Raw genomic sequence first — 26,913 nt, 5'->3', positions numbered from 1 at the left:
TATGTTCTTAATAAGTACCATGATATCTACAATCTTATTTCTATGATATATTGTAGAAAAATGTATTTTATTTATTAAAATTTTGGAACTCTAATATTTTAATTTTAGAATTATTATTATAATATATTCTTTTATTTTAAGGACTTCATAATCATTAGTTTTTTTCGTCAGTCAGTAATTGTCCAGTATAATAGTTACTTGTGTTTTATGAATCTTTATGGTTACGAAGCACTTTCATATACATTTTTATCACTTGATCCTCATAGCAACCTAATTGATCAGTGTTCTCACCCCTACCCTTTATAAAAGATGAGACAAAGAGATTATGGTTTGCCCAAGACTGTAAATGGAACTGGATTTCTGCTTATGTTCTTCTATCTCAAAGCTCTGCATCCCTGGGCTCTTTCTGTTATATCACTGCTGCTGTTAACCTTTGTTATTTTAATCACACTTTGATCTTGCCACTACAGTTTTACCAGACAGAAATAGCTCTTTTGTTCCAGGCTTCCAAACTTGTGTCAGAATTTAGAAATTAAGTAAGTTTCCTATAAAACAATTGTTCTCAGCCATCAGCGATTCCCGCCCCCCCCCCCCCCCCCCCACCCCAGTCTAGCCCCTGGCATTGACACTCTCGGTGTCTGGAGAAATTATTGATTGTTGCACTGTGGGGGAGGATGCAGGTGCTACTGGTGTCTAGTGGATAGAGACTGGGGAGCTGCCAGGCATTCTGCAAAATACAGGACAGCCTCCACCCCACCCCCTCACAGAGAATGGTCCAGCACAAAGTGTCAGCTGTTCCAGAGGTGGGGAATTTCACTAAGAAGAACAGTTTACCCCTTCGTGACCTGGATATCTAAACCCTCCACCCCTCCTTATATATCTGTAATATTTTCTGCTCCCCTCAAAATTGTTTAAAATCTAGTTTTTGAAGTAGTTTAACATAAAGGTGATTACCTTTTATAACACAGGCATAATTTGGAGTATTTCAGTACTGTTGTTAAGAATAAGTATTATTACCGTGCTAAAATAAAAATGTTATATATAGATTTGAGTTTTTGGAAAAATAGTTTATGATCCTGAGTGGGAGAAGAAAAATTAAAGCAAAGCATAAGTATTTTATTTCAAACCAGTATTTTAATGTTTTCCTTATGTTGAATGTCAATAAAAAGTACATAACAGCTTTTAGTTTCTGTGTTTTACTTAATGTTCTGCCTATTCAGTTATACCAGGTTTGTTTTTCAGAGTTATTCAGTCTGTGCATATTTGAGGAGACAATTTGCTGTAAAATTAATACTGTCCAGGCTCTTCCAACCAAGGTCTTACAAAGGGACATCTCGAAAATATTCCTTAGCGTTGAGGTGACCATGTTACATAACCTAACAATTGACATACTGTTAAAAGCTTATGATAACTGTGATCATAAAAAATGTGAGTTCCAAATTTTATATAAACACTCACTGCACATTTTTATAGAGGTTTTATAATCAGATAATAATAATTGAAGAAGAAAAGCATGTACTCTAGCTCAAAAACCAGCTGTTATGAATAGCATCTGTCGAGTTGGTAATAACACTTGCCGAAGGCTTTTATAAGGAGTTAGTTTTAAACATAAAGAGAGTAAGGCTGTAAGACACGAATAAGATTATATCAAACCATATTTCGACATGATTAGAAATGTTACAGTACTACCCGAGTTATTAAAGAAAGAATAAGAATAGTATAATGTACTCTTCATATAACTGTCATTGTCAATTTTGTTTTTCTAACAGCAAATGAAAGAGCACAAATTTCCTAAGTCAAGCATTCCATTTACAGTACAGTTCTTTTTAAAATGCACTTGATAACAAAGTGTTAAATACTGAATATCTTATTTTTTGTTACTGAAAAAGAATATTCAAGCATAGATTTATGCAAAATCATTTGTATGCAAAAGGAAACTGCAGTAGATGCTTCTTTTACTTCTGGTGTATCAATAGTTTTGCAAAATTCTTTTGAAATTTTTTGTCATAAAGTAAGTCATGGATTTAACACGTGGGAATAGAGTTTTGCTTATGTGCATAATACCACCATTATTAATAGAGTTCAAGTATTCCAAATGTAACCATTTTTAAATTTTATATTAAATGGATATTACTAGTTACTAATTATTACTTTCTGAAGTTCCCAAGCTGAACGCTCATTCTGCTCAAAACACAACGAAATGTTGCAGGTTGTACTTCCCAATACTTCACCGGGTTGTTGAATAGACTGATTGCACTATATAAAGATTTCTTCATCTTTGGCACTGTTGGACAGAAGTCATTCACTCCCACTTTTGTAATTGAATTAGAATGAAGGAAGATTATCTGTTGTAGTAGGAAAAAAAGAATGGATTAAAAATACACAGTAAATGTAAAAAGAAAGTGTTCTGTTTATAGTCAGCATTTGCTCATGAATTTTATTTTGCACTGATTTGAATGTATTTCACTTAAAATATATGTACTTGTTTGTGCCTGTTAAATACTTACAATGATGCAGGCTTATGTGTTAGTACACAAAAATTCTGTGTGTGTGAAGGGTGGCCTGGGACTTATGTCCAGGCCCAGAGCAGGCTGCCTGGTCTCCTTCCCTACATATATGTCTATATGGGGGAGGGGGGGTGTATATGAGTATTTCAGGGCCATATTTATCATAATGTGTTTTAAAGGTATTAGAAATGAGCGCAAGAAGGAAATTTAATGCTCCGAGAATTGGGCTTGCAGTGTGAATGTGAAGAACTGTTAGCTAGCATTTTCTGTGGTCGGGAAAGAAGTGTGGAGCTGCTTTTCTGTAAGTTGTTTTATAGAAACATAGGACTGTCAACATCTTCAGTACATCTGTAATACAGCATCAATGGGTGAATCTTTATTTGCACCAGTGGACAAAATACAATTTTATAGGCTGCATACATGTCTTTCTAAATTACATTATTACTCAGAAAGATGGACAGTAAAGGAGCTTTCCTTCATTCCCTTTAACAAGCCCTTGAAATTCCTTCTTTGGTCTTTTTTGGCAAGTGAGATTACTGGAAAGTAAAAAGTCTGCTTAACTGGTGGGATTTTGGCATATAAAAATGTAGAAGCTAGGGTCAGCCTTATGGCCTAGTGCTTAAGTTCAGCACACTCTGCTTCAGTGGCCCAGGTTCAGTTCCTGGGTGCAGACCTACAGCACTCAATGGCAGCTATGCTATGGCAGCGGCCCACATACAGCATAGAGGAAGACTGGCCCAGATGTTAGCTCAGCGGCAATCTTTCTCAAGCAAAAAGAGGAAGATTGGCAACAGCTGTTAGCTCAGGGCAAATCTTCCTCAGGGAAGGAAAAAAAAAAGGAGCCTTTTGCTGTAAAAGCTAAGATATTGGTTCTGGCTGTTGTTACCTCTAGATCCTGCCTTGATGTCTTGGTGAGATTGATCGGAGCTGGTCATGAGAACTCCAGGCATTGCAAAAGCCTTAAGTTTGGTGTTGGAGTCCCCTCTGCCCTCTAATAGTCTTGGGGATTTTGTGACAAGTGCTGGATATGGTTTCTGTGTGTTTCCAGGCAGTTCACTGTCAGTGCAAGATGTGGCTTACCATGACACTGACCTTACTGGGGATGAAAAACAGTGCTAGACGTGGATGTGTTTGCTTTGTGGACATTCGCTGAATTGTACCCTTATGACTGGTGTTCTCTCTTTGTGTTATAATTTAATTCATTTAAAAAATGCTAGCAAGAGTGTGGGCAGGTTTAAGAGTGCCCAGAAGCTGGGATTGGAGCTGTGGAGTAAGGTACACAAAAGTGGGACAGCCTGAGAGAGGGAAGACCAGCCACACTCACATGTTAAATAGACATTTAAATATGCAGTTGGAAAGTCTAAGGGAAGTTGATACCTGGAGATGAACACCTGCCTATAGCACCTCCATTTCCATGGCTTCTGTCTCAAAGGAAGGCGGTGAACAAAACTTATTTAAAGAGACGTTGGAAAGAAATCTAGAAGGGGCAAGTGGCTCAAGGCCCAGTTTTGTTCTCATTGTGTTTTTGCTGCTTGGAAGATGAGGTGGTTGTATGTCAAGGAAAGCACATGAGAATAATGGACTGTGGTGAAACAGGATTAAGTAGAGATTCTTAATTTGAGGGCCATAGATGAGAACCTCCTGAAATTATATGCAAAATACTGTCTTTGTTTTTGTTCTGGGGAGGATCGAAAGCTTTATCAGGTTTCCCAAGGGTTCTGTGGCCCCTCCCAGATGGTCAAGAGTTACCAGATAGAAGGAAAAGGTTTCTAACAATGAAGAACAGGAAATGTGAACCCATGATGTACCAAATACTGACTTTTGATTATATCTTCTGGCCTAAATTTTTAAAAAAAGCATACTCACTTCTAATCTAGCACCACGTTGATAGTGAAAATATCTGGGGCCTCGTCCACACGCTCTGCCTGTGTAAAATGTTTCCAGAATGAGAGGATGTATGATCCTCCTTGGTCTCCTACTGACCAGTCCTGCCTTTACATATCCACTGCCACCCCAGAAACCTAAAATCAGTACCTTTGCCACAGTGGGCTTAGCAGTTTCAGTAGAAGAGGAGGATGGAAATGAGTAGCTGAGCGTTTTAGGTGACGTCTGTGTAGAAACCGTTCTCCTAACACTCTCCTGCTGCTTATAAAATTCCAGCAACCTGGGGGGTTGTCATCTGTGACTCACCCTAAAAACAAAGAAAAGCACTAATATCTACAAAACACAAGTAGAATATTTTACCTGGAGGTATTTCAACTCCTGTAGTCCTGAAGGGATTTTTTTTAGTTTATTGTTTTCCAAGTGTATTTCTCGTATGCGTGGTATGTTAGCAAGACTTCCATTTTCGATATCTGTGATTCTGTTGTTTCCTAGGCCCAGCCTAAAAACGATATAAAATGCATCAACTCTTAAGCAGATGGTGTGATACAGTTAGCTGAAAACACCACAGCCGAGTTAGGAATATAAACCTGTCCTATTTGTATACGTGTTCAGAGAAAGGTATTTCATGGATTTATTTAATAACCTTTTCCAGTATATAATAGCCCTGTCCTCCAGCATCAGAAGATTCTTTAATCTAACCTATCGACAACAAAGGGGTATTTGAAAAGCATCCTTTTCCTCACTCCATACGGTTTCTCTCTCCCATTCCAGAGACAGTAGCAACTGTGATCATCTTAACTTGGTCCCTGCACACGTTCTCCAAGAAGTTCCACTGATAACTTTTCAGAGGGACTACCACCTCTCAGTTAGGCTTTTGGAGAGTTTTACCTTTGCAGATCTTTATATCGTTTAAAATCCTCGAGTTCCACAGTGGAAATTTTATTATAATCTAAATGAAGCTCCAATAAAGTTGATGGTAGTTCTGATGATAAGAAAAGAAATGTGTGTTAGATCAGGTAAGACCAAGCCCCACTGATTACTTATTTACCTTATTTACTTTTAAGTTTCACATTATAGATTTAGGCAGTTTTTTAGGGATCTGCTTTTTTTTTTTTTTTACCTTTGTATTATGGAAAATTTCAAACATAGACAAAAATAGAAGCTAGTATTATGAACTACCATGCTGTTGCCCTGCTTCAACAGTTATCTCCATTTTTCCAATCTTGTTTCATCTACCCCATTAGTTATTACTGGCTTGCTTATTGATTTGATTTTATTTATTCACTTTTTTTTGCTGGGGTATTTAAAATCAAATTCCATATACAATGCCGTTTCACCTGTAAAGACTTCACTAGATGTATCTAACTCATACAGTCATCTTTTTTCATAATCATCGTGTCAATATCACATTTAACAAGATTAGCAACAGTACTCTCATCTAACATTTATTTCCCTAATGATTTCACATATATTGTCTTATAGTTGATTTGTTCAAGTCAGGATCCACATAAAGTTTACAAAATAGATTTGGTTGTTATATCTCCTAAAATCTCTTCTTCTGTCGCATGCTGCCTCCTTTTCTCCCTCTTGTATTAGTTTGTTTCAGATACTGATTTGCGTGATATACTTATTTGTGGCTGGGGCTGGTGGCTTCCACGTGATGTCATTGATCCTGGTCCTCTCGTCCTGTAGTTAGATTTAGAGACCAGGTCAGATTCCGTAGACCACCCTTTCACTTGGTGGTTTTGGTGTTCATTGATGACTGCTACCCAGATCCGTTATTTCATTGATAATGGGAAAATGGTCATTTTCTTTCTGATTTTGTCATTCTTTATGCATTTATTAGGTGGAATTCTTCTCTATTTTTCTTTGTCAGTTATTTAGTTACTTTATAATACAGTTTTTACGGAAAAGGTAGCATGAATGCTTGGCTGTTTCAAGTAATGAATTGGTGCGATGCCCAGAGGTGACTACTGAATTTTTTAAAATATCATTATGAACACACGGGTTTTTACGCTATTTGGTATGTTTGATTCATTGCAGCATTTATTCTTTTCAGTTAGTAGTTTCTGTGTAAATTAAGAGAAGCATCTCCACTGTCACCTGGCACATGGAGGGATCTCTGAATCTTTGTACCTTCTCTCCTCACCCCTATGTGTCCTGACTGCAGCCTTCCCCAGATTAACTGGAGCTGGGATGAGAGAGACTAGCCAGAAAACTGTCAGACCTCATTTTATTAGTCCTACAGATAAGGTATTTGTCAACCAAAGGTTCTACTTAGCAAGCTGGGGAAAACACTCTTATTTTCTAACTTTGTGAGACATTTCCTTCCTATGTTGGTGGTAAAGGCTAGTGAAGGTAATTGAAGTTTCCTTATGAATATTGGTACTCTTCCTGGCTAAATTTTATGTTGATTGAAGAACCTACTTTAAAAGTAAATAAAAGTCTCTAGAAAATACCAGAGTGTGCCAGCCTATTCTGGTCTGTGTTGTACCAAGTCAGAGAAGAGAGCAATCTCTGTTCACGTTGGGGACTTTGTAGAGCTTGAGGGCACTGTCCCGTCCCCTGGGGCATGGAGATGGTAGATAACCAAAGAGAAGAGTGCAGCCTCTGTAGGATGAATGAGCAAAGGCAAGGTAGGTGCTCGATGGTTGCCAGCAAATATTAGCATACTTTTGTACAGGTATTTCTGTTCCTGCCCTGTCTTCACACAAGTTTCTCCTCTCCTACATGCGATACTATTATGTAGTAGAGTTTTCCGAATGAATAGGAAGGAAAACATTTTTCACTCTCCTTATGTTAACTTATCAGGTCTGGTAAGGACCCGTTGGACCTCTACCTAACTCGTGCTGCCACAGGGGGTGGTGATGATTGAATTATAACATTTAGGCAGTCAGCCTTAACATTTTAGCAAATAAATTAGAAGAACAAAAACTTAACTGGAATGTCATAGCAATCTTGAAGGAGTCGTTATGAAAGTTGAGCGATTTGATTCCAATTTAAATTTCTAAAGGCATAAAATGTTTCTTTAGGCTTTGGAAGAATCTTGAGAACTTCATGAGAAATTAAACCTTCATTTTTAGGATATGCTTTGAAACGTGAAGAGAATTGCTCCCAGGATGTTCTGCAGTGTAGGAAGGCTGCTGATGTGATTGTGAAGAACATTGTCAGCTCAGGGGCGTGTCTCCTGCACATCCTCTCCCTTCTCCCTCTGTCTCCGCTGCACTGTCGTCCCCCCCCCCCGCCCCCCGCCCCTCCCAATCAGCTTCCAGCGTGTGAAAGGGATTCTGTGTTTAACTTGTTAGGTGGAGTTTGTATTTTTGTTCTAAAGATGAGAAGGTAAATATAACATTTTAGGTTTCTTGTAGAAAACCAGCCGCCTCTTTGAAAGCTAAATTAAGATGGTTTTTTAATTGTGTAGTTCTGAATTAAACTGATTTTTCCTGTATAAAAAAATTCTTTCCACTTTTACTTTAGATGATTTTTCTCCTAAGTGGAAGCTCACCACTTGATTAATAATAGCAGATTTGCTGTGTCTTGTAAATTATCAATTTATGTTTGTTAATTTGGATCAGGTGAGTAGTAGAAAAGGCGTCATGGTGAAGTCACTGCTTTTACTGTGGATATTGAAAGACAGGTGTTTGAAAGGAAAATGTTATTAATCACAGGGGTTCTTTCTGGTGCAGGTAGTCATCTTAGCAGAGGGAGAGAGAGAGCCCTTGTCAGCTCGAGGAAAGCAAGACTTTGAGCATGGGTCCTGAGAAGGGCAGTCCTATCCAGTTAAATCAGACCAAGTGCTTGAAACACTAGAAACAAGGCCAGTAGCAAACTGAAGAAGTGCTTTACTGTGAGCACTAGCTTCAGGTCACATGAGAAAGAGCATGGTGCTCCTTCTGTTAAGGGTCATGTCATGCACGAGAGGGTGTTCACCTTGTGCCTGACACTGTTCTGAGACTTCTCTGTCCACTGGCCCATCAGTCTGCACAGCACTCCCATGAAGAAACGGTGCAGAGTGCACGCCCGTCCCTGCCAGAGCCCTGTATGCCCCAGGCCAGCCTCGCAGGCCCACTCAGGACCACAGCGGCTCGGCTTGGAGGCGGCTTCTGGCCCCATGCGTCTTCCTCTACTTTCTTTACAGACTTCTTAGAATGACGAGTATAGATGAGATGTCAGAAATGTCAGAAAAGAGAAGGAAAATAAAAAGTTCATTGCTTCTTAATGTTTGTTCTTGCTGGGGAAAAAAAAGAATCTGGTTTCATACTGACAAAAAACAAAGCCCTACATATGGCTGTGGGTATGTGTGTGAGAAAACACTAAATTTCATGCTACACTCACCAGATATACTGTAAAAAGGATTCTGACTGCAGTGTGGTTTCAACAATGTATACAGTTTACATTACATTTAATGGTCATTTAAAGATAACAATTAAAAAAAATACTCTATCTTAAATAAATAAATGCAAACCTTTAGGAATTGAGGTCAGTTTTGCTTCGGCAATTCTGACATGGAACACTGTCACTCCTTCAAATGCCCCTGGTTCAATCCCATTATTATCAAGAGGGTTTGCACTCATCTCTGTGGGGGGAAATTACATAATTCAGCACACATATGTTGTATATGAAGGAAACTCATGACACAGAGATACACATCCCAAGAAAATTCTGAGAAATATGAGCTTCATTGTTCAGACATTCTTGACTCAGTATAACTCTTTCTGTGTCTGTCTACTCCCCTTTCTGTCAGCCTCAGAAAAACACTGCTTTGTATTACATACAGAACATGTCACTATTTTGTTTTCAGTTACTAAATCAGTAACTTATTATCGCTCTTTTCCAACCATGAACATGATCAAGGTTTCATTGTAGTAATACTATTACATCAGAAAAAAGATCATCCTTCATGTAATTCAAAATGTTTGTTTTCCAGTGTACATTTATTTGTCACCTAAACTTTTTAAATTATAAGTCAATTATAAATTATTTGATTAACAGAAATATAACTTTGAAGAAATGCCCCTAAGTGAGAGTCTTAGGCACTTGGTTGAGTTAAATAAGTGAATATATGAATGAGAACATTGGTTAGGAATTTTAAATGGATATTGTAAGGCAGATGGCATGGTTGTACCATGAGTGTTAGAAGTAAAATAGAGTGGAATTTAAAATATACAACAAAAAGTTCCTTAGCTCAGTAATCTTAAAGCAGATAATTAAAAGTTAGATGTACCTTCCAAATAATATCTGAAATAATTTTGTACATTATATTTGAGTAGAGTCATGTGTTGCTTAACGACAGGGATACATTCTGAGAAATGTGTCTTTAGGCGATTTTGTGGTTATGCAAACATCACAGAGTGTACTTACACAACCCTGGATGGTAAAGCCTACTACGCTCCTCAGCTGTATGGTTCTGATCTTGTGGGGCCACTGTCGTATATGCCATCCATCGTTGACCAAAACGTCATTATGCGGCGCATGACTGTAGCTTATAGAATACATTAAAAATACTACCTTTATATAATGGATTTTACCAATTAGGGCAGTCAGAAAACAGATACCACACTAGGTAGAGGGGATTCCTGAGAGTGCAAGTGTGTGTATTACAAAAGGCATATTTCTTTAAGTACTATCAATTTTGTTTAATACTTTGATTTCTAAATGGCTTATCTAGTTAAAGATTATTAGATTCAAAAAAATTAATCTTGGAAATTAGCTGTCTTAAAAGTTAATAATAATGATACAAATCTGTACATCTGTATATTGCTTGTAATTTCAAATGTCCCTTCATTTGCAAAAACTTACCCAGAACGTGTAAAGCGTTCATTCCTTTGAATGTCTCCTTTTGTATTTTCTTAACTTTGTTATCATGAATTCTGAGTTCTGCTAATGATTTGGGAAGATTAAGTGGTATTTCACTTAGTTGATTGTGGGACAGATAGACCCGTCGCAACTTCTTTGTGGTTAGAAAGGCTTTTGGGTGAATCTTTGTTATCTTGTTGTTGTTCAGAATCAAAGCCTGGATAAAGCATAAAAAGTTACACCATATTAGGAAGTGGATTTGATGTACCAGCATTCTGCCATGATGAGTCAGTCTCGGAAACCAATGCAAATTATGTCATTCCTGTACTTGATTTAACCATGTGACCAATTCCTCACCCAATCTAAGCCAAAAAAAAAAAAGAAATTTACTACTGAGTTGGAACCATGCAAAGCATTAATGGCTGTTTCCTATCTTTGCTTTATTTCTGAGCAGGTGATGTGCTCACGTGGTAAAGTCTCCCTGCTCCCACTCCCCTTCATGCAGTGATGATGGTATTTATCTTATCTTAAAATTTCTTCACTCTTCAAAATTAAGTTTAGTGCACACCGAATACATCAAATGCATGATTTTAGCTACTTCTTAAACCTCACTTCTTTTATGTTTACTAATGTTCAACATTTTTCCCAGAATAGAAGCCTGTAGGAATAAACTCCTACAAAGTGCCCTCAGTATTCTGGCATATTTCAGTCACTCAGGAGACAGTAATGGGTCCCAAGGAATGATTCAACCCCTTCCCAGTTCCGTGTCTGTTTGTCAGTGCGACGTGGCAGCACCCTTCTGAGGAGTCAAGCCCAGAGAGTGAAGGAGCTCCCAGCAGCGTGGCTCTGCGTTCTCCACAGCCAGCCCCTGTGACATGTTGAGGGTGCTGACCGCAACCCCCTCAGTCTGCTGGGAGGTGGGAACTTCAGAACCCAAACGGGGAAAGTCCTGAGCAGCCAGGACTCGTCAGTCACCCTAGTAACTATTTTCGCTGCAAAATGGACATAGTTCAGCCCTTGTTTTACTGCCAGATTTTGCAGAAAGAATTTTCAGTGTTTCCAAAGGGTGATGGCAGGTGGCTTAGAAATCCCTTAGGACTTCTTATCCTTCTCTACTAATCCAGATCCTCTCATTCTTTCAGAGAGCAGCTCTGGATTCGTTCCTTTTATGAATTTTTCCCCCAGTCCCATTTTACAACTTCCTGCTGTTTCCAGACCGACTTAATATGCCTTCTGGTGTTATTAAGGTTATTGTTGTTACACAGAAGAAACACAAACAGTTCAGCAGTGTAACTCCCTTTAAGACTGTTTTCCTGGCCTTGGTGTAGGCCCTTGCTCCGCCTTTTCTACTCCCCCTTCAGACCTACCGCTCCTGTGAAACATTTCACCTGAGAAAGATTAAATAAGCAGGGGAAGAGTTGAGACTGCGTTGTGGTACCACCTGGTAAAATATAGTCCTTTCTGAATATATGATGCCATTGAAGACTTTGTTCTCTTTTCCTGTGGTTGTACAAAATATGGGGGAATTTAACAACTTGGCGCATCCTCACTCAACCTCGCGAGGTAAATTTAACAGAAATTATTTCTGTCCTTTCAGTGACAAGGAAGTGGGCACAGTGAAGAAAAGTGACTTGCCTTGTGCCTGCCTGCCCTCTGCCCTCCATGCTTTGTTCTTCGTGTCCGGTGCACTTCCTGTGGCTGCCACTGTCAGGAACCCCTGAGAGAGCCCAGCCATCCTGCATGGGGTTTTGTTTGCTTTTCTCTGGTTAAGACATGCCCTTGTCAGAGCATCATAAGAGGAAGGATAAGTAATACAAGACAGAGTCAGAATTTTCACATAGTGAGTCGCATCAAAGGTAACCCCAGTGGGCTGGTTAGCAGAGTGTCTCCAGTTAAACTGTACTTTCAGTCTGGGCTCGCACATGAAAATTCCAGAAGGGGCAGTCACAGAGCCCCAAACAATGTGGTTATGTGTCAGGACAGAGATGAGGAAAGTATAGCCTTTCAGAAGCAGGGCAGGGAGTCTTCATGAGGAACGTGGCTGTAATAATGGGCTGGAAGTGAACTGGGGGGGGCTGCGTGTGTGTGTAAATGATCCCATTGTTCTCCAATGCTGGACTGACCTTTGTGTGAGAACCAGAATGCCAAACAAACAGCTAAAACATACTGCAGAGAATTTATAGAATATCTAAAAAACATTTTGATTCTTGACAGGTACCATATAAGATGATATTATAATTAAATAAATCTTTCAAAATATACAACATGCCCACTATTTAAGTATAAAGTATGTGCTTTAAAAAATGCTTTACAGGGGCTGGCCCCGTGGCCGAGCGGTTAAGTTCACGTGCTCCGCTGCAGGTGGCCCAGTGTTTCGTTGGTTCGAATCCTGGGCGCAGACGTGGCACTGCTCATCAAACCACGCTGAGGCAGCGTCCCACATGCCACAACTAGAAGGACCCACAACAAAGAATATACAGCTATGTCCTGGGGGGCTTTGGAGAGAAAAAGGAAAAAAATAAAATCTTAAAAAAAAAAAAAAAGAATTGAAAAAAAAAATGCTTTACATTAGTACACTGGACAGTCTTGGAAACTAGGCTGGTGGGAAAAGTAGTTAACAGTTGGGCACTGAGCTCCTTACATGCGTTCATTCATCTGGTCTAGTAACCACTTTGAATTCATACAATTGTTACACCCCTTTGACAGCCAAGGGAGGGCGGGCTCAGAGAGGCCACCACTTTCCCAATGCACGCTTCTCGGGGAGCCAAGATTGAGCCCAGGTCCGCCTGAGTGCAGAACACTTGCCCTCAGTACAATGCCTTATAAAAACTGACTGAAAGAAAATAGGCCTGAGAGAGCTCCTGACACCTTTTAGATTCTCACCTCCTGGTGAATAATGAGAGTACATGTAGACTGAGGCCCTGGAATACTCCTAAAAGGTAATAAAATAATGATATGACAAATTAGATTAAAAACTATTTCTGATTTTGATATTAAATATGACATTAATTGCTGTTCTTGTGGTTATATCGCTGAATATAGGTTGAAGAAGTGGTAGAAGCACTCATAGGCTCTATGACGAACTTCTGAGGGTAGAGAAAGAGTCTTGCCATTCTCCAAAAGTTTCTGTTGTCTGAGGTCAGTGAGGTAGGCTGGATGGATCCTTGATGGAATCCATTGTGCTATTTCTCATTGTTTTAATAAATTTATGCTCTTCCACGTGCTCTTTTTTTATATAGAAGCTATAGCATGTATGCAGCCTTAGCACACCTGAGCTGTCTACACAGTACATTTGAAAGGGAAAGGAGCAGTCAAGGCCCCACGAGTGACCTCCTGGCAGCAGAGGGAAGAGCATGACTTCACAGAGGCTGCTACCCCCAGGCACCACTCCTTGCCAGGCTGGCTTGGCACGAGGATTGAGTGATAGAGCCTAGGAAAGAGCATCCCTCACGGTGCCCAGAACATGAGCAACTTGAGTGCCCTTGCTCATCCAGCTGACAGACAGGCAATGGTTTGCAAAATGAGACTCAATAGTGCCCTTTCTCTGCCTGCTGGGACAGGTCAGCTGGGTCCGTGCACTGACCCAAGAGTGACAGGCAGGCATGTGGCTGTGCATCTCTGAGATACAGGAGGATAACAGGCCTACATGGATGGCATCAAGAGACTGCTGAGGTCATGGTGTCTTTCCCTTCTCTCAGTGCTATAACCACTGCAGATGACAGGCTTTCCATTTCTTCTCTCTAGCACAGCTGGGAACAGCCTGGGAGAGCAATATTGGCTTCCCCACCATAGCCTAGTGCAGAAAAGAGGCCGTCCCACCCTAACCCAGCACTGAGGGGAAGAAATGACACCCCATTGCTGTGACAGTGTGGAATCAAGCTCTTCCCCAAACTCAATCCAAATTAAATAGAAATTTTACTTGCTAAAATCTAGAGGCTCAAAATGAGAGAGCCTCATTTTTAAATAGAAAAATAGGAATCTTTTAAATCTTAGAAAATTAAAATATAGTGAGGAAAAATTCTTTTTCGTCTTTGAGTCTAGAAGAAAAGCCATACAAGTGTATATTACTCAATTAGATATATTGCATGTACTACTGTTAGAGATTTGTGGGGTCTTAAGATAAGTTGATGGCTTGGGTACAGATTTTCATAGACTCTATGCTCATGAGTAACTGAATATTTGTTCTAGTGTACAATGACTGTGATTACCCAAATAGATCATGAGTTCATTTAAGGACCATTTACTCAAATGCTTACCCCACTGCCTTTCACCTGTTTGTTATGCAGCTGAATTAAATTATTGATTGAATTAAATCTGTAATTTTTCATTAAATAGAACACTGCTGAATAGCGAGATTTTGTCATTCTTCACACATAGAAAAGTAAGACTTGTTTACACAAACACAGTATGCATAATCATTTTAGCAGTGATAAAGATTTTCACTTAAATATTTGAAAATATGAGCATATATTCTTACATAAAGTGAAGTGAGTCCTTTAAAATCATTTTCTTTGATTTCCTTAATTTTATTATTTTGAAGGTCAAGCATTCGAGTATCAAATGGAATGTTGCTTGGGACGGAGGACAAACCTGAGAAATAAACAAACATGTTACATACATGTTGTATGTTGAAGATGAGATTGCTGCTATGATAGAAATGTACATTTGTTAAAATCCACGGTTACCATTAAGTAAGAGATGAGTTAACACGTAACAGATGACAAAACCGTTGTTCTTTGGAAAGGCCTACAACCTTTTCAAGTAACTTATTTATTTTTACAGTGTGTCTAGCTGGGTCTCACTGTCACTGCTCGTCTGCTGCAAGGTGACAATAAATGGAGGTAAACTGGGGCGTGCCAACATGACCAACAGCTGAGGCCCAGCTTCTGCTGATGTACTTTTGGCTGAGGAATGTTAACATTCTTTGCAAATTTTCGGGCTTTTATAGGCTAAATTGGAGCCTGTGGGTTTTGATCATTTTAAGAAGCCTCAAAAATGTAGAAATTTGTGCTTAGAAAATAGATAAGATAGATTATTTTCATGTACATTATCAAGAACTTCACTGCCCATTTCCTTTAATAATGAGCTCCTCTAAGTAGTCGTAAATTATTTGATTTACAAAAACTTGTTCATCCATAACTTATCATTGTCATCAAGGTGTGCGATAGACCTTTACTGAAGTCATCAACCACAGCATTAGTTCTTTTCCAGCCATTTCTCTAGTTTGGAGTTCCCTGGGCCCACCTGTTTGTCACCGTTCATCTTTGCAGGTACAGTAATAGCTTTCTTTTCTGTCATCTCAGGTGAAGGTACAGCTGCACCTTCCTCTTTGTGTAGGTACTCAGTAAATGTTAATTAAATTATTAATTAAATGTTATTAAATTATTAAATGTATTTTTCCCCTAGCAGAAAATTACTAGGAGCTGTACATGGTATATTTCTTGGTTTCCCTAGATGGCTGAGCAGGCCCACCCCTGCTTGCTGTCAGACGTTTCATATAGTAGTTATGCTTGCTGAGCATGGGGTCGTCTTGTTTTTCCCTAACTTTTTATTATTGAAATGGTCAAACAAACAAAAGTTGAAAGAATTTTACAGTGAAAACCCATATTCTCTTTCTACCAGCAGCACTTTACTGAACTATGCTTACTGTCCATCCATTAATTCATCTTTTTTTACGCATTTGACAGTGAATTTCAGACTTGAGTACACTTTTGGTGGAGCCATCCTTCCTCCTGAAGAGTAGCAGTATAGTGAGCAGCCCCAAACTGAGAAGTTCAGTATCTAAATACTGTGTACTTCGACACTCCACTCAACAGCCCTCAGTATTTTTCCCTCCATACTTTAAAACTGACAACTCTTCTAATAAGTTTGGCCATAGAGAGAAAGAGGGAAAAGGGGGTAACTTGGTAGGTCAGCAAGCCATCATTTTGTTAGGGGATGATTTGGTTTCAGAAAATGAAGTGAAGGGCTTGTTGGAAGCTGGAGCTTCTGCAGAAAGGACCTGGTGACATATACTTTGACAAACCTGCCCTGCCCTACCCCTCATGGAATCAGAAGCTCTGAAAAGAATTTCGTTCCCTGAGGGAGAAGGAAAGACAAGTGTCCAGACCCTTTTCATCTTCAGTCGTCCTGGGGGAGGTGAACTATACACTGCTAACAGTGACATGTCATTTTAAAGGTATGTGTCAGACTATTATTACAGATATTCTTAGGTGAATTTTGCTCAGTAGCTAAATATTCAGGAGATCGTATAAGGAAAACTCTGGTTGCAACCAGCTACGTGTCTAGAGGTTCTTTTATGACAGTCGTCTATTGCAGTAGAGGTACGCAGTGTTTCCTCCAAGGTCTTCAAGTTGAAGCACATGAGTTTGCTCTGGAGCATGTGCGAAGACCATCCCACAAAGACGGTGTATGCTAAAGTTGAACATCTCCTTCGTCACAGTCTTACCCAGAACCAGCCCAGTGTCCATCCAGTTGTGTCCAGGTAGACACATACATTTTTATTCTGATTTCTGTTTTACAAAGTGCTTTTATGTGCACCAGCTCTACCAAAAGAAGTAGTAGAGTTTTGTCCTGCCTGGGATGCAGTTTAGAAACGACAGGACATTCTGATACTCCTTTGCTCAAACCTTTTCTCAGCCCAGGTTCTGTCTCAGCTTCTGCATTTCTCCTTCCTGCTGCTCTTCCCATGGTCATTCTGCATGTGCTTCCAGACTAGCTTTTCTTAAACATTCCTTGAGGGGGCGGCCCGGTGGCGCAGCGGTTAAGTGCGCACGTTCCACTTCGGTGGCCCGGGGTTCACTGGTTCGGATCCCGGGTACGGACATGGCACCACTTGGCACACCATGCTGTGGTAGGCGTCCCACATATAAAGCAGAGGAAGATGGGCACAGATGTTAGCTCAGGGCCAGTCTCCCTCAGAAAAAAGAGGAGGATTGGCAGCAGTTAGCTCAGGGCTAATCTTCCTCAAAAAAAAAAAAAAAAAAAAAAATTCCTTGACTTGTCATCTCTTTCTCACAAGAATGCCAAAGGTAAAGCTTAAAACTCATTTTTTTCCCAGCCTGTATATTCCGTTAAGACTTGCCCAGTGATTCTAGCTCATAGTAAATCTCTTCTTTTTCTGAATGTTTTTTTGTTCCCCTCTCATTTTGTCCCATAATAACACACTTTATTAAAGTCTCTGGAGTGGATTTTAACAAGCTTTGACTATTGCCACAAATGTGGCAGTAGGAAATGAGTCTAAAGCTTCCAGAGGCACCATCTTCCCATATGCACTCCAGAAGTGGCCCTGATGGGCCTCCAGCCCCAGAACGGGAGGTGTGTGCCGGACTTTGTCTCCTACGGTAGGCAAGTCTGAGTCTGAGCCAGGTCCTCTGTGGAAATAGCTGAATATAATAACCCTCGATGTGCGTTCCTCTCACACCTTCTCCCTGAGCAGGTGTGAATGTGCCCCTCTATTGGAGAGTACCTTCATTAGAAATACTAAAGAAAAAAATACTCAGAAGAGAATTACACATTCTTTAAAGACTTTAGAAAGTGATTTAGTTCTGCTACTTCTTTTTTAGACAGTTCTAAACTCAAAACATTCAGAACAAATAAAGCGTTGTCTTTAAAACATCTAGATTAAAGATTTCACAAACTCTATAACCTATTACTGTTCTGGACAAGCAACTTCTTTTGTTATTGTAGAATTTTACTAGAAAGCACAGTCTCAGGCTGCTGATACCCTGAGATGAAACCATGGTGATGTCCATTCTCTCTGAAGGAATTAAAATGAAGCACCTTGATTCAAATTTGGGAAGAGAAAGAAACATTCTATATATGAAATAACCATTGTTTTCCTCTGATTTTCTGGATTTTTAAAATAAATTTGGATGTACTTTGAGGTTTGTCATACTTTCCAAAAACTTAAACGAAAAATTCCTTTACAATCAATGAGCTGATTTTTGAAATTTCAGTGAGTATTTGCCCCATCCTTTTAATTTTGTCAGAATGACGTTCTTCTTCAAAACAAGTTGATGTGCATTCTTACCTAGATCAGAGCAGTGCACAACCCTCGAGTAGCATTGGCATCCGAACGGGCACATTGGAAACAGATCAAACGGGAAGAAGGGGTTAACTGGCTCTCTTGTTGGGAAGAGAGAGTTGTCAGCGTCACTGTCACCTTTGTCTTCCATGTCCTGCAGCATCATGTTCTTCAGCATCATGTACGAAGGGTGAAGCAAGGGTTTCGCAGAGCACAAAGCCAAGAACACTAAGAGCACACACTCCTTCATGCTGTCTTGTGTAGGGGTCCAATCTAGAACTAAGTAGATGTTGAGGATTCAGTTAAAATTTAAACACATAGAATTCCTGCCTCGAGTACAATGAGATGGCATTCATGTCCATTGCTAGTGTGAGAGTAAATTTAGAGAAACATTTTGGAAAGTAATTTGGCAGTATGCATTGGAAGCTTTAAAAACATCTTAATTTTTCATCCAGTAGTTCTACTTTTTGGAATCTAGTCTTAGGAAGTAATTCTAATGTGTGTTAAGATGTTCGTCCCAGAATTATATATAATAGCAAAAAAATTCAAGATAATACTAGTGGTTAAAGGAAAATAGTAAAATAAAGTAGGGTATATTGGTTCCATGAAATACTTTGGAACCCACAAAATGTTTGCAAACATGTTTAAAAATATGAAATATTTTTTTGAAATAAAAAAACAAATATAAAAAATATATACTTAGTTTACTTATAAACACGCAAACAAACAAAAAATCTGGCACAAATAATACCTAATTGATGATAATCTCTGGGTGGTGGAATCATGAATGACTTGTGTCTTCTTTTTCTTTTTTGCTTTAACAAAGTACTACTTTAAGTAGTAAACTAATAAATGTTTTTAAAAACAAAAACAGATGATCATACCTGACTCTCTATTCCCAAAATCTTTCTATTGCCTTACTATCTATGTCACTTTGAAAGTAAAGTCCTTTGTTTCCCCTTAGCACAACATCTGGAGGTTTTCTTTAACTCATCTTTCTCTCCCACCACCCTCCCCAGCCTTTCAGAGTTTGTCACTTCTTCCACAGTGTCCTTTGGATTTCTTCTGTCTAATCTATCCCATTGTCTAATACGTGACCCGAAGTGTCTGAGGTCCAGAGTATTCTTTCTTGCTCATCCATCCAATGAATTCTGTTTGTTTTGTTTTGGGGAGGGATTTGTTTTCAGCTGTATTTTTTTAAAGCCCACACTAAACTGGAATGTACAAGCGAGAACCTTCTGAGCATAGATTTGTTGTCTGGTGGGAGATTTCCACTGGTGTATTTACATATCATGGTTTCGTAACCATCACCTGTTAAACATACATTCTTTGTAATTTCCAAAAATGAAAAGCATTATGCAGTCATCTAAAACAGACCTATGACAGTCTTCCCTTTGGGGATGCAGTTGGCTACACACAGATCCCCACTGGTGAGGCTGTGTCCTGGCAGGAGAGCGTCTGTCTACCTCAGCCAGGTTCCCGAGCAGTGCACTGGCCTGCCACACCTGAGCACTAGCCAGTGCCTTCACCACGAAGGAGGACTTCGAGGGTCAGTCAGAGTTGGTCCAGCCTCAGGAGTACCTGGACCCTGAAATCCTTGAACCATGCCAGCTGCTTACAATTTCCCAGAACCCAGAAATCAGCTTTATTGTCTCCCCACGGCCTTGCTTTTTCTGGACTTAGAAATCAGAAATTATTTAATTAACTTAATTTAGATATTCATTTATATGTGGTATGTCTTTTAATCACCAGAGGAAGGTTAAAAAAGAAACCTACTGTCATCACTTATTAACCTGATAATTAACATTATTTAATTCTTAGAAATCTAAATGTCAGCAAGAGCATTTTACCCACTGGGTCCCTGGACATCAACTGCCTGATAAGTGAGGTTTCCCCGTGCTAACTCATACTTCACTGTGCTGAGAAAGAGGAGGTTACAGGACGTGTCTGAGAATGGCCAAAGCTTTTTATATTCTGAATCACACTTCAGAACCAGCCTTGGCGTCCCATCTCTGTGCTGCCTTGTGGAAGTTTCCATTGAATTGGTTCTAGACGCATCCCTCACATTAACCAGGAGGAATGGGAGGTGCAGAGAGCTTCAGTGGCTTCCCCAAGGCCACCTGAGCAAGTGGAATTAGAACCCCAGTTAGAGCTCACGTGTCCCAACCATTCTCTGCATCTTCTGCTGCAGCCTACGCAGGAGCAGTCTCTTCTTTTGTCCCGAAATCCAGTGGCCTCCCAGGCACACTCTCATCTCTTCCTCTCCAGCCAGTCCACACACACGGATATTGCTGTCCAGTGTACATCTGTATGAAAAAGGATGCACACAGCTTTGCTTGGGAGGGTGGGAGTGGTCGTGCAGTCAGGTTTTACAGTATAGGAGATAGTGCTGTCAACTCAAGGCCCAGCAGCTCTGTCTGCTGGCCCAGGGGCAGGCAGCTTCCATTCACCCTGGAATCTTGGCACGGGCACTTGGTTAAGGTCGACTGAGCTTCATTCGGTGTCACTTCTTTCTCTGGCACGTTGTTTCTGCTTGGCTGCTTGCCTAATTTTGGTCTATTATGTTTCTTGACCTTAGGCTTCTGTGTGGTTCCAGGCTCCTTAATGCTTGGTTCCCAGGTTTGTCCTGACCTTCAGAACTCTCATTCTCTAGCTAATTCAGCTCTTGGTCTTTGGCTAAATCAAAGCTTGTCCCTAGTAGCAGTTTATTCTCTATCTTTTAGGTCTATAGCTGCCCCTGACCTTTGTCTGACCTTGGTAAGAGAAGCTGTTGAATTAAATGTTTTTTGAGATCTTGTCTCTGGCTTTGTTTGAGGTTGCTGGAGTTTTTCAGTGGGCACTTATCAGAGGTCTGCTGCATACCAGGCATAGCGTTAGGATGCAGAATCCCTGAAGTAGAGCGTGTCTGGGTGCTCTCGGGGGAGATGCCCTCCCTGTCCACTTCTCAGAAAACAAAATCACAGCTCCTAATCCGCAACCCTCAGGTGGGATTCTTGTAAAAGTTAATACTTGAATGACAGGTGCATTAATAGAAAAACTAAAAAATAAATGCCCAAGTTAGTAAGTGAAACTAAACTGCAGGTAGACAGTGCTGACTGTGTACAGTGTGGCTCTGACAGTAAAATTCTTCGCCGTAATTCTATCTACTACTCATAATGCTCAGTTTACTATTTGAGACCAATAGAAATAAAGTCATCTATAAAATATATACGTACATGAAACCAAGATTGAAACAGAATACACAAACCTAATAAGAGGGATAGTGGGATTATGAATGAAGGGTTATTTTCCTCTCTCTGCTGCATATTTTTTAAATTATTACGTTGCTTTTTAAATGTTTTAAATATCAGTCTGCCAACTGGCCCTCCATGTGCTTATGCCTTTTCTACCACTTGTGTAGCATTAGACAGTTAGTACAATTGAAGGTTTCCCACACACTATCCCCCCAAAAGTTAAACAGCAATGCCCACCAGAGACATTGTTTGGAACCACAATTTCATAAGGCGTAGCCCCATTTACCTTGGTCCGTGGGAGATGGAGAGTTTAATAAAAAGTTATTTTGAGTTGATTCGTTGTTTGAATTTCAGTATTTTCTTGTAGAAACTTAGAGATATATGGCCCATAGGTTCCCAGTCTAGACCAAAAATAATCTATTTAACATATAATAAACCTGAAATATAAACCTAAGAAAACCTAGAACTTTAAAGAATGTGTATAACAAGCGGAGTATGTTAGAGAGCCAATGTGGGAAGCCAGGAGCACGTCCCAGCTCTCCCTGTGGCCTGGCAGTGGGGCCAGGGACTCGCTGTCTCTCCTTCTGCAAACCCTGCGTTCATTCCACTCCCTGCTGCAGTGACCCAGGATTGCATGGAATGCGGTGCAGGCTTAGATGAGGAGCAGAGCAGGTGTGACAGACATGGAGGGACACTGGTGTGAGGAGCAGAGCTGGGAGCTGCGAGGACAGAGAAGGCTGGAGCTCGGGTTAAGGAGAGAAAGGAAGCTAAGCATCTCGGGGCTTGTTTCTCTTGTACGTCTGCTAACCAGCCCACCCATGGGGTCACAAGAAGTATCAGCCAGTGTCCCTCCTTTCTCTCTCTTCTTTCTTAGACTGTAACTTAGGTGAGACCCTCCCTGCCTTCAATGAGGGGGAGCCTCTGGCCTACGGGGTTAGGCAGTGATGTGTCTGTGGCAGTTGGAAGCTTTCTGGTTGCTGGCTGGTGGGATCAGCCACCTGTCATGCCTTCCTAGGCCCTTCCCTAGTGAGTGAGAGTGGAGACCTGGGGAAGCAGGAAATGTCATCTAGTTGAAACTCCCTCCCTGTGTTGGTTCCTCCGGAACAAGCTGGACCTGATAACATATCCACTCTGCTTGCATGACTCCAGTGAGGGGACTCAGGGAGCACACCTCCTCAAGAGGCATCCAGTTCCACTGTTGTCCATCTGTGGTCGATGGGAAATTCTTTATTTTGAGACTAGAAACACCTTCTGGCACATTCTTCTCTCTTCGCCAGTTCTGTGTTCCGTTAGCCATATAAAAGTAATCTGATCTTTTTGTATGCTCTTATCCTGGTTGCTTAAAAAGAGAAGTCGGGCGAAGCTTGATTCCAAGAGGAATTCACCATTTACACCCTTCATCTGAGATGATGAAGTACAACTGATTGTAGACCCCAAACTTCACCATATTCTGGGTGAGCAATTTTTATCAGTAGGAAAATATTGGGATGTCCAGGAGGGAACATTATATAGCAGTATTTTTTCCCTATTATTCAGAAAGAATATAGAGAATATTACTTCTCATTTTAACTGATGTAACTTTTAGTTTGTCTTATTTTTAAATTTTGAGTTTATTCATATGGCTCAAACTCTTGTTTGATTAGTTTGGCAGTATTTAGAGTGTGTTATTTTTAAAACCTGTAAAGATATTTATGTGTTGTTCCCAGGAAGACTCAGTATTTCCCTGATTTAGATGAGTTTTGCCAGAGTCTCTTACTCATGGAAAGCTTTGGATTTTGGTTTCAAGTTTCTCTTAATCAGAAAAATATTTGGAATATTAGCTGTGTGCTACTGCTGTTATTATTAAACCCTGGCATGTTGGAGCCAGGAGAGGCCTTTGAGACTTTTCTCCCATTGCCCTCTTTTACTGCAGGAGAAGCTGGGGTCAGCTTCCTCACTCCTGCATTGCCCACCCCACTGCTTGGCCTCCTCCAAGCAGGTCATTCCCACAGTGACTTCCAGACAGTAACCAGACTCTCCTCAGAGAGGACAGCATGCAAGATTTGGCCAGGTTCTCAAGGCTAGAAATGTAGCTGAAAAGCGTCTTTCTGAATTTGTATAAGCTCCTATTTTCCACTTAAATGTTCCACAGACTTAGAATGGAAAATTTGTCTAAGAGAAATGGTATTTCCTCTCAGACACTATTATTAGGAGAATAAGTCACTGTGCTTTTAAATCCCATGCTTAAAGGTCCGCTTGGCAACTTTTCCCCTTGGCTGCAATACTCCTCTCAGCACACGAGCACCAGGAGTGGTTTTCAGTATATAGATGTGGTAGAACGTGCCCTGTGCTTTCACAGGAGGGATCCAGACTGACTGCAGGTGTTGTCAAGGCTCAGCCTTGTAAGTGAGCAAGTGAGTTAAATGTCCAGGGTGCATTTGGAAACTCAATCTTTTTGTCATGGAAACTGATGCTTTCCTTAAAGAAATAGTTAACTTTACCTTAGAAATGTAAATAGCATCTGATTAAAGACCTTGCTGGCTGCTTTTCCTTTTATACCAATTTTGTCCTCCGTCAGATTTTCAGTGCATCTAAGCAGCCTAGCTGCTGTCTTAAAAACAAACCCCTGCCCTTCCTTTTCTGCTGTTTCCTATGGCACCTAAGACTTGTGCCTGTGAGGCTCATCTGTGTTGTCTCAGACCTCAAGGCAGATGTTGGGGTCTTCCTTTGGTGCAGTCGGTAGTTCTAACAGAAGACTACACGCCCCCCTTCTTTCCACCACCACCTCACATTGCCAAATATGGAACACAGGCTGAAAACATCAGGGTGCTGTCACGTGTGTGGGCTTATGATTTGTTTTTCTTTCTTTCTTTCTTTCTTTCTTTTTCTTTCTTTCTTTCTTTCTTTCTTCCTTTCTTTCTTTCTTTCTTTTTTTAAACAACTCAGTGATTCCTGTTGGGTTAAAAAAACCCAAAAACAGAAAAACAGCACTTTATTTTTAGAGAGGTAAAGACCCTTCAGATTTCTCTGTGACGGAATCCTACACCATGTGGCCACTGTTTATGGCTGCCACATCTCTGAATATATTACAAGAAAGAATGCTGTGCTCTGTTTAGATTATGAGGGAGTAGAATATCAAGTACATTGTTTAATTTTTTTAAATCTAAGATTTAATAAAAAATTTACTTTGGGAGGGGACAAAGGAAATCTTTGTTTTAAATTCTGACTCTGTGGATTTTGTGAAGAGAAGTTCCTAATTTTTCATATGGAATATAGAGCTAGTTGAACTATTGCTGATAAATACTCTTTCTTGGGATTATGTGGATTTCCATTTTAACCATCCAGTGCCATTTCATTACAAAAGAATAAGTAGGACATTTATCAGGGGAAAATGTGAGTATTCAAATGTGTGAGTAAAGATGACATTTGAATAATTTATACATTTTGAAAACACATTAGAAAATATCACAGTTTTACATTTTGAAAGAAATATTTACTGTTTCATTTAATATATTTGTGATATCCCCAAACTTCATTATCATTAATTATTAAGGTAATGTTATTTTCCTAAAAGAACATACTCAGAAGATGTTTGTTTAAATGACTTTTAAAATCAATCATGTTAGCATTTATGGTAAAACATAATGACAGGTTTTCACTAAGCTGTTAAAAAAAAAGTCACAAGTGTATTGAAAATAAATTCATTATATATAAAACAAAAACTAGAGTAATTTTAGGTCGATATGTATTTAAGTACTGATTTTTAAGAAATTATACAAATAAACTTTAAACTTTATCATATAATTCACAAGCATTTACATTAATAACATTAGTGTCCCCTTAGTATCGACTATAAAATAATTGTACACTGGTGTATGAAAAAAAGACATGAAAACATACCTTGTAAGAAGAGAGTAAGCCCTCTTGAAAGCAGAATTTTCCACCATGTACAATTTATCTATAGTGTGAATGTTCTCAAGTCCTCCTTAAGAAGAAAAGATGAGAAGGTGTTCATTTAAAGAAAAATGCCCTTCTGCAGAGCCTGGTGTGGGTGCAGCCTGGTGACACTGGAGTAAGCTGCTTCCACAGATTAGCCCATGGTAGGACTGAGGAGCGAGATTAAAACTTGTTACTGCTCATGTGTTTTCCATCACTGTTTGTATCGTAGCCAAGACTTCTAGCTAAACTCTAGACGTCTACTGGAAGATTCTGAAGAAAAAAAGGGAGTTTAATGCATGGCAACTGGCCATTGAAAGTGCAGTCAAAGTCATTCAAGAAATACCTGATATGAAAAAATATGAAATTCTTAAATGAATGAATACTTATAAATTACGAATTTAAAAAACACTCACCCTGTATAGACTAACAGAATATTTATCAGTCTTAGTAAAGAGTACCAACATTATTGAAGTATAAACCCAAACTCCAGATGTACCTGAGAAAAGAGCTGTGCTGTAGTTTTCTTCTGATGACTGGAGTTGTCTCTTCAGGCATACTTCTCCAGACTTCCTTTAAAAGCTTTTGGCCCTGCCATAGGCATGTCAGGGGAACCGCAGACCAGGCCCTACATAGTGCCCCTGGCCCAGCCTGTAGGGTGTGACACAGAGGTAGACATGCTGATGGATCCAGGTGACTCCCTCCTCAAGAGAGTATCAGCTGTGACCACACAGCATTTGGGGAGGACATGGGAGCAGGAAGACATCATTCTCTGAGAAGACAAGCACTGTTAGCACACCATTTCCCACTCACCCCTGAGAGAATGCCAGTTCCCACATCAACTAAGATGTGATCCTTCGAGAGAGAACCTTTTTCTAAGTCTGGTTGAGAAAGACTCACAAGTGTCAGGTGAGACCAGTGCGTCTTCCTGACATGCAGATTTGGGGGCCAGTCTGTTTGCAAAGCACGTTTACAGAGGGTTAGCAGAATCTGTTCTCCTGCTGTGAAGACTGACTGTCCTTGCCCCGTCCCAGAGAAATGGCACATGTTGCAGTGAGGAAGCTGCAGCCATAGAGAGGGTGCTGTGCCGCGATGTGCAAGGCAACTGGCCCCACTTTGCCAAGCACCCTGCTCTGGCCCTTACTTGGGACAAGCCCGTACACTGGCCGCTGCGGAGCTTCAGGCCCTCTCCAGGTATAGCACCTGAGGGGAGGCAGCCCTCCTGTTTGGCTTGAACGCTCACGTTCCCATTTATTCAGTTATGTTTAGTTGAAATTGTGTCTGTTACCTTCATGGATTGGGACATCATAAAAGTTGAGCTGGATTTTATTAACCTGAGTTCATCAGAACAGTGGCTTAAATGGGAAGCCCTTGGGCAAAATTCTGTTTGTCCTGCACAGTGTTTTGTTTTTTAATTTTTAACTGAAATATGTATTACAGAAACCCCACATCATAATGGTACAGCTCAGTTAATTTTCACAAACTGAACCCTGATCAGGAAACCCCAGCATCCCCGAAGCCCTCCTCTGAATCACTCTCTGCTCTAGAGGGG

General features: G+C 40.1%; 2 protein-coding genes across 3 annotated transcripts in view; one reads left to right on the top strand and one right to left on the bottom strand.

Annotated features, from left to right (window-relative positions):
* LOC124241290 (centromere protein P-like) overlaps positions 1-26,913 on the top strand; it is a 222,462-nt gene that overhangs the window by 106,854 nt on the left and 88,695 nt on the right. The gene's annotated exons all lie outside the window — the stretch shown is intronic.
* On the bottom strand, positions 1,115-25,545 carry LOC124241288 (asporin). 2 transcript variants are annotated; one of them, XM_046664958.1, is made up of 9 exons: positions 25,326-25,545; positions 18,220-18,492; positions 14,665-14,777; positions 10,191-10,404; positions 8,857-8,967; positions 5,280-5,373; positions 4,752-4,890; positions 4,374-4,432; positions 2,219-2,345 (listed from the first exon to the last, which is right to left on the bottom strand). In XM_046664958.1, the coding sequence occupies exons 2-8, from the start codon at positions 18,461-18,463 to the stop codon at positions 4,376-4,378; spliced, it is 972 nt and encodes a 323-aa protein (XP_046520914.1). In that variant the 5' UTR covers positions 18,464-18,492; positions 25,326-25,545; the 3' UTR covers positions 2,219-2,345; positions 4,374-4,375. The 2 variants fall into 2 exon arrangements, with proteins under 2 accessions (XP_046520913.1, XP_046520914.1); XM_046664957.1 differs by lacking the exon at positions 4,374-4,432 and having other exon boundaries at positions 1,115-2,345.

This window comes from Equus quagga, chromosome 6 (genome assembly GCF_021613505.1).
Source record: "Equus quagga isolate Etosha38 chromosome 6, UCLA_HA_Equagga_1.0, whole genome shotgun sequence".
In the NCBI taxonomy this organism is placed as follows: Eukaryota; Metazoa; Chordata; class Mammalia; order Perissodactyla; family Equidae; genus Equus; species Equus quagga.
This window is presented reverse-complemented; position numbering and strand designations above follow the sequence as displayed.